The 14,327-nt window shown below is 43.6% G+C and overlaps 1 protein-coding gene across 2 annotated transcripts in view; it reads left to right on the forward strand.

Annotated features, from left to right (window-relative positions):
• PLXNC1 (plexin C1) overlaps window positions 1-14,327 on the forward strand; it is a 92,252-nt gene that overhangs the window by 59,387 nt on the left and 18,538 nt on the right. Inside the window, exons 17-21 of one of the 2 annotated variants that reach the window (XM_090042699.1) lie at window positions 137-190; window positions 1,088-1,141; window positions 4,231-4,355; window positions 4,947-5,145; window positions 6,645-6,791. In XM_090042699.1, the coding sequence (XP_089898825.1) occupies window positions 137-190; window positions 1,088-1,141; window positions 4,231-4,355; window positions 4,947-5,145; window positions 6,645-6,791 (579 nt within the window). The remainder of the gene's footprint in view (window positions 1-136; window positions 191-1,087; window positions 1,142-4,230; window positions 4,356-4,946; window positions 5,146-6,644; window positions 6,792-14,327) is intronic. The other variant, XM_090042700.1, reaches the window with a different exon arrangement.

Raw genomic sequence — 14,327 nt, forward strand, 5'->3', positions numbered from 1 at the left:
TTTCTCCTTTTCTCAAACCATGTTGTTTAGCACTGCTACATCTACTTTCTTTGTGCAGTGATTGTTAACTCTTCCTACCGTTGCATTTTATTATTTCACGTTGCCCCTTAAATTTTTTTTTTTTCCTGTTGGGTAGGCACCTTATGGAATAAAAACCTTGGAAATGGGAAAGCGAGGAAAAAGGGAGCAGGTAATGGGAAAGAATTGCTAAGAATAGCAAGCATGGGAAAGAAAAGAGAGTGGGGATGAGATGGGGATGAAGAACAGGAGTTTGGCAAGATACAATGTATAGGGAGAGTTGTCTGCGTCAGAGAAAAAGTGAATAGCATAAAAGTCAACAGGGTCTGTTTAGATGCCCAGTATGCTGATTTTGAGAGACAGGTTCTTGTCAGGACCTTGCAAATTGAAGGTTTGAGGCCCTGACTGCTATAATCTCTGGGAACCTGTGTGGTTGTCCTTGTACAGGCTGCTAATAGAGCTTACATCATGGTGGTGATGAGATGGAAGTAGGATCCAGTCTCTTCCTGGGCTTTTTCTAGAACAATATTTGATCACTGCACAAGGTTTATGGGAGATGAATTAAGAGTGTTTGCAAAGGACTTGGAGATTAATGAGTAGAAGATGTATGGAAAGTATTGGTACCTAATAATAAGATGAAACAAACTCTAAATCAGGGTCCTTGATAACTAAAAATGTCATACAGCTGCTACCAGTGCCACCCTAAAAATGCATTTGGGAGTGTCCTTGGGAAACCTAGAAGAGCAGCAGATTTCCATGTGAGAATAATGACCATAGAATGTTATGGTTATGGCTGTGGCTCTGGATGACCCCTACTGGGTTGTACTGCAGGCATTCAGCAATATATATGATCAGTCTGTTGCTATCTCAAGTCTGAGTTCCCCTTTGTAGTTCCCCTGAAGTGCGAAAGTGAATGCAGCAATATATTTGTAGTTGTCAAACCAAAATCTTCATTACTTTATGTCAAAGTGTCTTCCAATGGATACGTGCTTAGCATTTGTAAGGTGTATGTGATTTATTAGAAACCTTTGAAATTCATAACAATGTAACTAAACATCTTTTCTCTTAGCCAAAAACACTTGCAGCTCCCTTCACAGAAGACATGCACACTAATATACCACCGGTAAGTTTGTGTAATTTAATGTTGGCCTTATTTAGTAGGTATTCTTTTTGGCCTACGTATGATCATGTTTGTCACCTTAGAATCTGAGGATGCCTATACACATGCCTGGTGCCTACTCCGACATGTTCTAATTAGAATGCATTGGAGCAGACTCAGTTAATCCAGTAGCCTCACTCCACCAGCCTCGATGTCACATGTATTCGGTGTCCTGCGCTTCAAAACGGCAGCGGGAGTGCTTTAACTAAAGCTTGTTTGACAAGCTTTAGTTAGTGTCCCCGCCATCATTTTGAAGCACAGGAACACTGTACACATGAGGCACTGCAGGCACTTTAATTAGAGCTGCTTTAATTAAAGCACCCCTCCCCAAGAGCACGTGTAAAGACGCCTTGAATTGTGATTCCAAAGTCATATTTCATTTTCTTAGCATCCTTCCCAGTTTGGGAAAAAGTTGCATGGATTTATGTGTACAAGAGAATTCTATATATAATACCCTGTTTTTGTATAAACTGAAGGATATGCCAGACAGAGTTCAATATTAGTATATGTTGCCTGGTGTGTATATAAATAAACATGAATATACTATGAGTAAAATCCTGCCCCCCTTGAATTCCATTTGTCTTGAATAGAGCCAGAATTTTATCTTAAATGCTGCTTATTGTTCAGTTTCTAAGAATTAAAATCTATGACAGGGGTTTTCAATCATTTTTAACAAGTGTACCCCTTCTGTCTCAAAGTTTCAGCTCATGTACCCCTTTATATTTTTTTGTTTTGTTTTTAAGGGGGGGGCAGATTGAGGCCCCCACAGTGGGGGAGGGAGTGAGGCTGGGGCAGGGGCAATGGCTGCACAGCTGGAATAGAGCATTGGGTGGAGCTGCAAGCACCTCATCCAGGAGGCGTGTGAAGGGAGGTGGCTTCCACTGCTGCACACTCCCCAGGAGGGCATGGGGTGGGGGTGCCCCTGGATCTGTGGGTGGGGCAGGGCAGGGTAGGCTGGGGCTGGGGCTGCACTGGGTTCTTCTTGGCTGGGGATGGGTCAGGCTGTGCTCCAGACAGGTGCCCCCCCACCCCGGGAGCAGCTACCAGAGGGGCTGCAGCCATTCCAGAATTTGCTGTATCCCCCCCAACCCAACATTGTATACCTGGAGTTCCAAAAGGCCTTTGATCTGGTTTCCCATGAGCATATCATGGGATTAATTGGAGGATTGTGGGCTTAACTGTTTGACAGTTAGGTGGGTAGGAAGCTGGCTGCGGGCTAGGACCCAGAGAGCTCCAATGAACAGATCTATGTCATCCTGGCAAGAAGTGGCCAGTGCTGTCCCTCAAGGGTCTGTGCTTGGTCCAGTGCTTATCAACTAGTCAGAGGCGACCAGCAGGCACTGGGGAAGTCCCTGTTCCCCTGAGCACTACCAGGAGTGACCAGGAATAACGGTCACAAGCTGGCAGAGGGTAGATCTAGGCTAGGTAGTAGGAGGCGCTACTTCATGGTCAGGGCGGCTAGGATCTGGAACCAACTTCCAAGAGAAGTGGTGTTGGCTCCTACCCTGGAGGTCTTTAAGAAGAGGCTAGATGAACACCTTGCTGGGGTCGTTTGACCCTAGTACTCTTTCCTGCCGTGACAGGGGGTCGGACTCAATGATCTGCTCAGGTCCCTTCCGACCCTAGAAACTATGAAACAGCTTTATTAATGATTTGGATGGGGGGGTGAAGAGCCCACTGGCCAAGTTCACGGATGACACCAAATTATGGGGGAGTGTGGTCATGCTTGAAGATAGGTTGCAGATACAGGCAAACCTAGACAGGCTGGCAAGTTGGGCAGATCAGAACCAAATGAAGTTCAATATTCAGAAGTGTAAAGTGCTCTATCTGGGGACAAACAATCTCTAACATACTTGCAGGCTCAGTGGCACCAAACTGACTAGCACCACGACTGAAAGGGACCTAGGGGTAATAACAGACCCAGTATGAATATGAGCCATCAGTGCGATGCTGTAGCCAGCAGAGCAAACAGTACTCTGGCATGCATCAACCAATGCATTGCAAGCAAAACCAAGGAAGTGATTCTTCCTCTGTACTCAGCATTGGTGAGACTGCAGCTGGAGTACTACGGCCAGTTTTGGGCACCGCACTTCAACAAGGACGTGGAAAAGCTTGAGAGAGTCCAGAGAAAAGCCACTCGTATGATCAGAGACTTGCAAAGCAAGCCATGTGAGGAAAGGCTGAGGGACCTGGGCCTCGTCAGCCTAAAAAAGAGAAGGCTGAGAGGGGACTTTGGTAGCATCTTGCTGCTACATTAGGGGAATACAACAAGGGCTTGGCAAACAACTGTTCACCAAGGCACCCTTGGGGAAAGCCAGGAGTAATGGCCACGATTACTCCTGGAAGACTGTTTCAGGCTTAATACTAGGGAAAAACTTCTTCACAGTTTGGGTGTCCAGACTGTGGAATAAACTCCCTTCAGATTTGATGCAATCACCTACACTGGAAATCTTCAAGAGGGGACTGGACAGTCACCTGACCCCAGTTGTCTTTCCTACCTGGTACAGGGTAGCTGGACCCAATGATCTTGCAAAGTCCCTTCCAGCTCCTTACAATCTGAATCTATGAATCCCCCACTCCCAGCACTGCCAACACCCCTGCCAGGAACAGCCCAGCACTGTCCCGGCCCCGGCCCCACCCTCAGCGGTGTTCTGCTTTCACCCCATGTGCAGACCTGGGGGCATGTGCCCCCCCCATGCCCTCCTGGGGGTGTGTGTAATGGCAGGAGCTGCCCCCCTGTGTGTGGCTCAGTACTGTGCTCTGCCCCAGCTGGGCAGGCCTTGCCCCACTCCATCCCCCCTAGAGTCTGATCTGCCCCCCCACGCCCCTTCCCTCACAACAGACTTATCAGCCGGACCCAGCTGCTCTCCATGCTGCTGGGCTGCTCACCAGGCACACATGGCATTTATCTTATATTATTGGCCACATCAGTTCTGCGTACTCCCTGAAACCTTTTTAAGTACCCCTAGGGATATGTGTACCCCTGGTTGACAGCCACCAATCTATGATATGCAAAAATACAGTTTACTTTAATTTTTGTTTAACTTTTCCAGGACAGAGACCAAACTCACAAGGATGAAAGCCTCACTCTGTTACAGACTTTAATTTGTAACAAGAATTTTCTTGTTACTCTCATTCACACCCTTGAAAAGCAGAAAACCTTCTCGGTGAAAGATAGGTATAGTATTATTATGTTGTTATGTTTATTCTGCTCAAACCTTAGAATTAAAAAAAACCCCAACAGGCTATGACCCACAGATATAATTTCATTCTATACAGCATAGACCTAAATATTTCCAAATCTTTCCCCACATTCATTGTCTTTTTTTAAATTCACAAGGTAAGAACAAATTGCCATGAAACAAGTAATTACCAATAGAAATCAGCAAATGTAGATATGTAAACATGTAGTAAGGCAGGAAGACACTTCACCTCAAAACTGTAAGAACTTCCTGCATTTTTATCTACGGTTTTATGATCTGAAACTTCTCTTGCCTTGAACTAGATACTGTTATTCTTTAGAACAGAGTTCAGATGTATAAATTATGTTTTAAAATCTCTAGACCAGATGTTCCTTCACACTTCATATTTTTGGTCCCTAACGAATGAAGATTCAGAATGTATAGGCATAACCTGAAGATATATGCTCATCTGAACAATTGTCACAGTAAACTATTATGAAAGGCTTCTGACTCCTTTCACTTGTCATAGATGATTGGAAAAGCAAAATCCAAATCCATTTAGCTTTGTCTTTATTTTTTGTAAACAGGTGTTTGTTTGCTTCCTACTTGACCATTGCACTACAAACTAAGCTAGTCTACCTAACCCATATTCTAGAAGTCTTGACAAAGGACTTGATGGAGCAGTCTAGCAACGTGCAACCTAAGCTCATGCTAAGGCGCACAGAATCAGTGGTAGAAAAACTGCTAACAAACTGGATGTCCGTTTGTCTTTCTGGTTTCCTCCGGGTAAGTTTGATCTTTCCACAATATAAGAGGCAAGAACAAGGAATATTTTTAACAGAGAGACTACAGACTTTTTCCTTATGCAACTTCGATAGACCTTCTGTTCAGTGCACTGTACCTAGCACTCCATGCTATTAATATGCATTGCTCAAGTCTTGATTACTCCATGGGCAGCTATTACCCTGCGTGTGCAAGAAAAGAGCAGCTCTCTAAATAACAATAATAGTCATCAACCTCGAGGGCTTGGGGTTAGATCAGTTTGCCATCCTGGTATTTGCTTCTCAAATACTTTTTTGGTAATGTCAGAAGAGTTGCACTGTAATCAGAATGCACAGTGAAGCCTTCTCCATAACAATTGTCATTTTGAAAAAAAGCATTTCTGTCTTGGCTTTTAGCTGGTATTATTACAAAGAGCACTTAAACTACTAGAACTGAAAGAGCTTGGGGGGTGAAATGCCCTCACCCATTTTTCTGTTTGTTTCATGTAGTGTTTCATCTAGTGGATGTGGTAGCATTTTGTGTATGGTTTCAGTGTTTGGTTATACTTCCTGCCTCATGCACTAAAATGATGCTATCACTTCCATGCCATGCCTTGGTAGGAATTTACATGCTCTGCTCTAGATGCTGCAAAAGGGTGGGGGGGGGTTTCTATTGCAAAAAGCAGCAGAGCATTTTGGGTCCATTTTCTGGGACTCCATCCAGCACAGAGCCAGAGAGCAGTCAAGTGAGATATGTTCTTCAACCCTCGTTCCTCTTCATTGACTGGAAGAGCTGGGGTAATCTTGGGATATAAGGTATCCTGCAGAGGGTGGAGGAAGAGAGATGCACAAGAAGGGATCCCCATTATTCCCAGACTACTTGCTGGATTTGGGAGATAATGGGAATAAGGCTGAAGTGGAAGAAAGCAATTTCTTCTTCACTTCCCCTTCCATGAGACCTTAAGGCCAAAGCCTGGTGAGGAAGGAAGGCAATACCCTTCTTTTTCTCACCAGACTGGGAAAGCAGACAACACAGGGGCATGTGTGCACACCTCCAGTTGCTGACTGTGGAGAAGAGGTTGCAAAGTGTGGAAAGGTTCCTCTCTGCACACTAGAAGAAGCAGCTGGAGCTAGGGAGACAAAGGCAAGTCCCTCTAGGAGAGCTCCAGAAGCTGAGGAAACCATATCAGGAGAGATGTGAAAGTACACTCTTTCCATCAGCGGCTTCATGGGTGCTTGTGGGTAACATAGGTCTTAGAGAGGTCATACTAGAAGCCCTGGGTGGGATCTGCAGTTCACCCTCGTCCTTCACACCGAGGCAAGGAAGGGAAAGAATACAGATCAATAGATGAACCTGGTCAGATATTAGTTTATGCATTACAGGGCAGCTGAACAAATTGGTCAAATGGAAGTTGCCTTTGTTTGTTGAACTTGACGGACTTCAAGTTGTTGGCATCCAGTTAGAGTTTCTGTGAGACTACAAACACAGAGGTAAACTTCTTGCATGTTGGCTTTATTTTTTAGGAGACGGTTGGTGAAACTTTTTATTTGCTTGTGACAGCCCTGAATCAGAGGATAAACAAAGGTCCTGTGGATATAATAACTTGCAAAGCCCTCAACACACTAAATGAAGACTGGCTGCTGTGGCAAGTGACTGAATTCAGCACATTGGTAGGTTTCCTGGTCCAGTTTCCCTCCAAATGTTGAAAGAAGCTATAACATTCCCCTTTTGACAGGAAGCAAAATTAAGGCTCTCAGAGGTAGTGATAGAAATGGTATCAATTACTGACACAGTTGCAGAAGTACAGTGAGCTCTAATTAGCCTGGGTTTAACCAAAAAATAATGTGGTCTTATGGTATTAAGATTTCCTTCCACTTATAAAGTGTACTGAAGAACACATAAAGTACCCTATGAATTTAAACCCGATTACGCTAATCAAATGAACAGAAGGAAGGTTGGTTGTGTTGCAATGTGCTTCATTTTGTTATTGTATTTTCTTGCTACATAGCCGTCCGAGTCAGTAATTCACTCGGAGCCTTTCTGTAATTTAACTGCGAATTACAAACTGAAACTGGAAGCCCGGAAAGTCCTGGGTACAGTTAGGGGTTTCAGGGCTTCCAAGCTCCCGGCGCTGCAAGGGGTCTTTCTCCAAAGCGTTTCACTTGGAGCTGGAACTTCCTGGACTTCTAAAGCTTGCAGATCCTGCCTTTGCATCGGGGAGTCTAGAAGTCCTGCGTTCCTCAGTCCGGGGGCAGTCCGCATAGTGGGGCTGTCCCAGCTTCTGCAACTATGAGTTGGAGGCCTGTTCACACTGCCTCAGAGCTACAGCCCCTCAAGTCCAGGTTCCTCACCAGATGAGCTGGCAGGAAACCAGGCATGTTTTCCCCCACAGTTTATTGATACTGATAACTTTCTCTGCAAGATTTCCAAATGCCCAAATAGCAAAAACTGTTGTGTTTTATGATTTGTAACCAGCACTTCTTATAGTTGCAATCCAGCTATTATTGAAAGCATCATTTAGAGCTATTTCAAGCACAGTCAGCAAAATACCTGTTTTAAGGAAAGTCCATTGGAAAAAGCAATCGCATGTTCTAGCCCCTGTGTAATATAACATTAGGGTAGTTTGCTTTGTTTGTTCTGCTGCTTTTGTAACAAACACTTGTTGATGCACAAAATTTTGCATGTCCCAGTGTACAGTGTTGCAGGATATAAAAGCCAATAATTATGTAAGCAACGGACCAGCTGCTATTGGTTCAGAGAAAGGCAGCAAGTCTTGTTTAATAGGTGGTTCTCCTTATTTCTAGCCCTAACACATACCGAAAGGAGTTTACTCCTAAGGGAGTGCAGTACATAGTTCCTGCTAAAGGCTGCCCTGAATTTTTTCCTGCTGTTATTTTTCCTTGCATGCAGTTGCTGCTGCTATGTGGCATTTTGTGAGAAAAGAGAGGGGAAGTAATCTGTAAGATTCAGAAAGGAAGGAGATCCACATGATCATGAATAGAAGTGGAGGATCAAAAATCTTTGTTAGAATGTGATCCACTGCCCTGCTTAGTAAATCCAGCCTCCTTTGTTCTTGATTGTCTTTATCACTAAAATGGGATTCTGCTACTTTGACAGGGCAGCCTGCCCCCTTAATGTCCAGCTCTATTCTAAGATCCATCTGGAAGGTTATTAGGTGTTCTTTATAAAAGGCTTCCAAAGGGAAACAGGCCCTTGCAATATAATTAAAAAGGAGGGGCCTGTTGGAACTGCAGCCCAGGGTAGGCTTTTGTCTGATGTTTTTCACAGATTTTAAGACGAAGAATAAAATTGTGCCATGAAAAGGACTTGGGTGGGGAACTTGGCTGGTTGCCTTACATGTGGGTAGGCAACTAGCTGTGTACATATCTTCTTTCTGCTTCTCCTCTTCAAGGGTAGGATGTATATAGTAAGGAGTAGGAAGATGAAATGGAAGAGCGATTACTCTTGGCTTTCTTGTTTATCGTTTGTTACATGCAGGAGGGTGGGACACAAACACATTGGATGTAGAGTTGGGTGTGTCTGAAAGATCAGATATGCTGCTTGCTGCCTTCACAAAGAAGTCATTGCTTACAAAATTGCAGTCTTCTTTCAGCCTCAGTCAAAGTGCCTTGACCTAGGTTCATCTGGGTATATGCGTAGTTGCCAACTCATATTTATATTGCGAATCTTCTGATATTTTGTGAAATTTTTATTGTACTACCCATATGAGTACATTTTTCTCCCCTTACCCTACAACAGCTGCCAACTGAAAATCACTTTAAGAACTATTCAGAGCAAAGTACAAAAGCAACAAAAGGAGAATGGTAGGCAGCCATAGAGGTGGTTGATTTAAGAAAGGCACAGCTACAAATATTTAGATCCCAAGAGCCAGGTTTTTAAAGGTATGTAGATACCTGAAGATACATAGACTAGACAATTTGTGGGATTTTCAAAACTAGATGCTAGGGTTGGAGGGGACCTCAACAGATCATCAAGTCCAACCCCCTGCCCTGGGCAGGAAAGAGTCCAACCCCCTGCCTGGGCAGATGACCCCAGCCAGATGCCTATCCAGCCTTCTCTTAAAGACCCCCAAGGTAGGGGACAGCACCACCTCCCTTGGACACACTTTCCAAGTTTTGGCCACCCTTACCATGAAGTTTTTCCTGAAGTATAGCCAAAATCTGCTCCCTGTCAATTTATGACAATTGTTCCTTGTTACCCCAAGAGATGCCCTGGTGAACAGAGCATCTGTGATTCCTTGCTGTGCCCCCCTAATGAATTTGTAGGTAGTGACAAGATCATCTCTCAGCCTTCTCTTGCGGAGGCTGAAGAGGTCCAGGTCCCTCAGGCTCTCCTCATAAGGCTTGGCCTGTAAGCCCCTAACCATACGAGTGGCCCTCCTCTGGACCCTCTTGAGTCTATCAACATCCTTCTTGAAGTACGGTGCCCAAAACTGGATGCAGTACTCCAGCTGCAGTCTGACCAATGCCTCATAGAGGGGAAGTATCACCTTGGTTCTATTTGTCACGCATCTGCTGATGCATGATAAATTGCGGTTAGCTTTGCTGATGATTTCATCACACTGACGACTCATGTTCATCTTGGAGTCCAGTATGACTCTGAGATCCCTTTCAGCTTCTGTGCTGCTGAGAGGGTGACTTCCCAGCCAGTAAGTGTGCTGGATATTTTTATGCCCTAGGTGCAGCACTCTGCACCTGTCCTTGTTGTACTGCCTCCTATTGTGTTCTACCCATTTTTCTAACCTGTCCAAGTCTGCCTGCAATTGTTCCCTACCCTCCCAAGTGTTCACTTCACCCCACAATGTAGTATCAGGCCAAATTCTTATTGAAAACAGTAGTAAGAGGCATAAAAGAGTGCTTGCCTCATGTTGTGGAATAGAAACTTATTTCTGTACCTATAAATACGGGATCACAATTTGAGCTTTTGTGATAGTGGGACTAGCATGCTTTACAGTTCAGAGGGCTCTGGACCCTGGTGTTGCTAGTGTTTTCATAAACTCAACACTGCTGGGTTTCATAAACCTCAGGTCTTGGCCAGGTAGAGTTATTTTTGTTAATGGAAGTGAGTAGCTCAGGGTAGGGAGAGAGACCTGGTTGCAGTTCATGAAATTTTTCAGGCAGTTGATAATAAAAATAGAAGAAACTCAAAGGATGGCTTTGTCTTTCCCGTCTTGCTATAATTGGCTGGGTTGCCCAGACCAGCCATGCACAATTAAAGTGGAAGAAAACTGGTAGATTGGCAGAAGGGAGGATAGAGGTTCACCTTAGACTAAATGGATCAGAGATGCATAAGCTTTCATAAGCCAAAGCTCATTTCATGTGATGCTGTGAAAGGACATGTACAGAGCAGGCTATCAAATAGGTGTCATCATCATAGTCTTCTCCTTCTCCTTGTCATAAATTAGATGTTTTTCCAGAACTCTGCACAAGCAGTGGCTCTTTCCATTGCTACAGTGACGTTCTCCTTAGTACAGGTCTTGCCAAGGAGTTGGCAAATGAGCCGGTGCTCCATGGTCAGCACTTCACTGCACTTGCATATATTCATATTATTCAAGTAGCCACGTTTGATAATGTTTGTTTTTGATTTCCCAGTTTGCATATGCAGGTGGTTCAGACATCAGCATATTAACTAGTCTGCATCAGCCCCTCTTGGAAGGTCCTCCTGGGCTTCCATTTCAGGGCATCTGATTGCGCATAATCTTTCCTTCCATAATGGGCCTCAGTCATGCCCCATTAGCTATCAGGTCCAAGGGTGCAACACTGGTCACAAAACTCTTTCACACTTTAAGCCATTTAGTTACTTCTGTGTGACCATCAAGTTGATGCCTGAAGTCTTCCATCTGCTCTGATCTTTTTGGCTCGCTACCTTTCTTCTGCTATCAGGTGGTATTATGCCAGCCAGTAAGTACAGGCTATCCTTTGGTGTTGGCTTTATACATCCTGTTATTTCCTGACAGCTGTGAAATAGGAGGAGTGGTTAGCATACAAAAGAGAAGGGAGGGGAGAGGCTGTGCTGAGAGAGGCAAACAAGTTGTAACCCCATAGGAACAAAGGGGTCAGATAAGCTAAACCAGGTAAAGGGAAAAGAATCCGTAGTCTCTACATGGCCTGTCTGTAAGCTAGGACATGTTTGTCCTGTACAAAGATTGTTCAAAATATTAAGTCAGGTCAGTGCTTTCCTAACATAAAGGACTTTCCAAGGGAGAGGAAGCTCCTACAAGACACTATTCAATGTCTGGTTCTTGGAAGCCTTTAATCTACAAAGGAGGAATAATGGGTGGGCTGGAGAGGACAGAAATAGAACCAGTTTCCAAATAAGTTACGCTAGATCCGAGCCTGATGCTCACATTTTGTTAGGTATAAAGGAACTCTTAAGGATCTTGCAACTTTTGAAGGGTGTCCATCAGCAGCCTTTGCATCCACTGTGCATTGTGGAGATCACAGAAAACTGAATTATAAGACAAAATTGAACAGTGTGCATGGTGAACATGCTCCTTTCCCCATCAATTACTGGTCAAATCAAGGATTAAGTTCTGTATCATTTTCTGTAGCATTTTTTAGCTAATCTAGAGTCTTTGAGGAAGCTTTTGGTTGATGATTGTGCTTACTGCTGTAGAAAAGACATAAACTGGGCTGATGTCTTCATGTTCACTGCACTTTTGTCATGTTTCATCAGATGCTGTGAGTGGACTGGAGAAAGCAGTGTTTTAAATAGGAAAGGAATGGGGGAGGAGAGACTACTGAGTCCATTCATAGCATTTGATGAAATAGAGCTGCCTACCAAAGCTTCTCTGAAGCAGTTAGTCTCTAAAGGTGCCTGTAGACATGCGGAGATGCTGCTCTGACGCGCTGTAATTGCAGCACATCACGGCAGCTTCCAGCAGCCTCTGTGTCTTGTGCATCAGCATTCTTGTGCTTCAGTATGGTGCGGGGGGTGCATTAACTAAAACTCATTGAACGAGCTTTAGTTAAAGCACCCCCACTGCCATTTTGAAGTGTGGGACACTGAATACACGAGATGCAGTGGGCATTTTAATTAGAGTGGCTATTGAAGTTGCTGCAATTAAAATGCCCCTCCACCATCCTGGGAGCACATGTAAAGATGCCCTAAGGTCCCACCACTCTGCTCTAGCTTCTCCCTGACTTCAGACTAACAGCTACTAACCTCTTTGCATCTAACACAAGTCTTTTTGTTTTCAAGTTTTTTTAACACTTTTTTAATGAACAACATTCCGTCTCAGTTTTTCGCTCCGTCTGGTACATGGAAATGCCTTCGGTTTACAAATGAGACAGTTGAAATAACATACAGAAGTCTTTATAGTTTAATATAGAACTAGAGTGAAAAACTATGTGCTGTATATAGTACCTCCTTCCCGTTTCACAGATGATCTTTATGTTCTTAGAGGAAAAACATTATTTTACATCAATTTCTGTTTTAATCACAGCTCTTTTGCCATCTGCTGCTGTTTTAATAGTATGTCACTTAGATACTCATTCATGGCTTGCTGTTCATTTTCAGAAGCAAGTGTAAATCCAAAAAAAGTCCTCAGTCTTCAGACCTCATTGTTATGTTCATACGAGGGTGAAAAATGTTCTTTTTTTTCCCAGTCTCTCAGGCAATTTCTGAGCCAATCCACAATCAAGTCTTTCCCTCCCAAGTATTTGCCTGTTTCTTCTTAAATAGTCTTTAAGTCTTTCTTGCAACCTGTTTTAATCCTTCAGTGCAGAGAGTTGTGACTTCCTGCTGCTAGCCACTAATTTCTAGTCCACGAATCTCAACTCTGGATATTACAGGGTTATGCTAGACGGCCTGTAATTTCCTCCTGAGTCTTTCCATAAATTAACTTGTCCTTTTTTTGAGTTTCCCTTACAAAGCTAAAGGACTTTGAAAAATGCCTGATCATGTTTCTCCAAGGTTTCCATGCATCTATTTGGCTTAATGTTGTCTGACTTTCAGGGTCTTTATCAATCCTAAGAGCCATTTCTGAATTTTCTGGCACTCACCAATGACTTCTCCACCTTTACAATCTGTGTATAAATATGGTGCTTCTGAAGTTAATTGGTTTATGATTAAGACTTGTTAAAGTCAGGCATTTTACATTCAGGCAGGCTAAATGTGTTTTATGATTTTTCTTACTGGGTCATATATTGTTTCATCACCCTGAAATGATTTTCTACAAAGAATTATAGCAGAAAAAGAGGCTCATTTGCAGTTTAGCTTGTTCACTTTAGCTTACATATTGCTTGTTATCTGAGCACTTTCCAGTATTCCTGAGAGACAGAAATATCATTACCCCCATTTTAGGGGTGGTATTTAAATTCTGCCTATTTAACAGATTGCCTTCCTATGCAGTATTGTCACAGCTAAAAGCTAAAGCTCCCAAGCCTGAACAGCACCAGCAAATTATTTTTATGAGGGATTTTCAGCTTTCAAACCCATTTTGTCTCCTTCGCTACTCTACTTAGCAGTACCTTGACTACGGAAACCTTCAGGGCTTACTGCAATGTACAGTCTCTTAACCAAGGCTTCTGGAGAAGAAGAAGCATGAGAGCACTGCTATTTGTGTGTGGGATGAAAGAATTCATGGGTTGTTTTCTTTTCTGTGGCTGATCCTCTGTTGCTTGGCAGTTTGAAGTAGTTGATGGTTTTACTAATAATTGAATGAATTTTTAAATTTTAGAAAACCCTAGATCCTTAAGTGTAGGTCTCTGCTCAGTGAGGCAGTGGGGTATAACCGCTAGGCAGCCTGCTGCTCTGGAATTTTGTTTCATCCTTCTAAAAATGATTTTCTACCGAGAATCCTGCAAGTCAGGTGTGCTTGATCCCCAGCCAATTGGCCAGATCCAAGCATATGAGGCCAGATGAGGGTAGCATGGGATCCAGAGCTTGATTCCACTACACAGGGCCAGGAGGGGGAAGGGAGAGGCCTTTAGGCCCCTGGGCCCAATCCAGGCATGCAGGGTCCAGTAGGGACCATGTACTGGACCTAGGGCTGGCTCCAAGCAGCTCATTAGCTGTAGAGATGAGTGCCAGTTCTTCAGCAGCTTTGCAAATGCTAGTAAATGAAAACTTAGGCACTTGTGGGATAGAAGTCTCTGAAAATGTCAGGTATCTGAGTACTGTTAATGATGGTACTGTGACCATGGTACTTAAGTGTTTTGGTTTTTTTAATTTATAGCAATAGA

Source organism: Crocodylus siamensis, chromosome 4 (genome assembly GCF_052110815.1).
Source record: "Crocodylus siamensis isolate JL-2025a chromosome 4, ASM5211081v1, whole genome shotgun sequence".
Lineage (NCBI taxonomy): Eukaryota > Metazoa > Chordata > Crocodylia > Crocodylidae > Crocodylus > Crocodylus siamensis.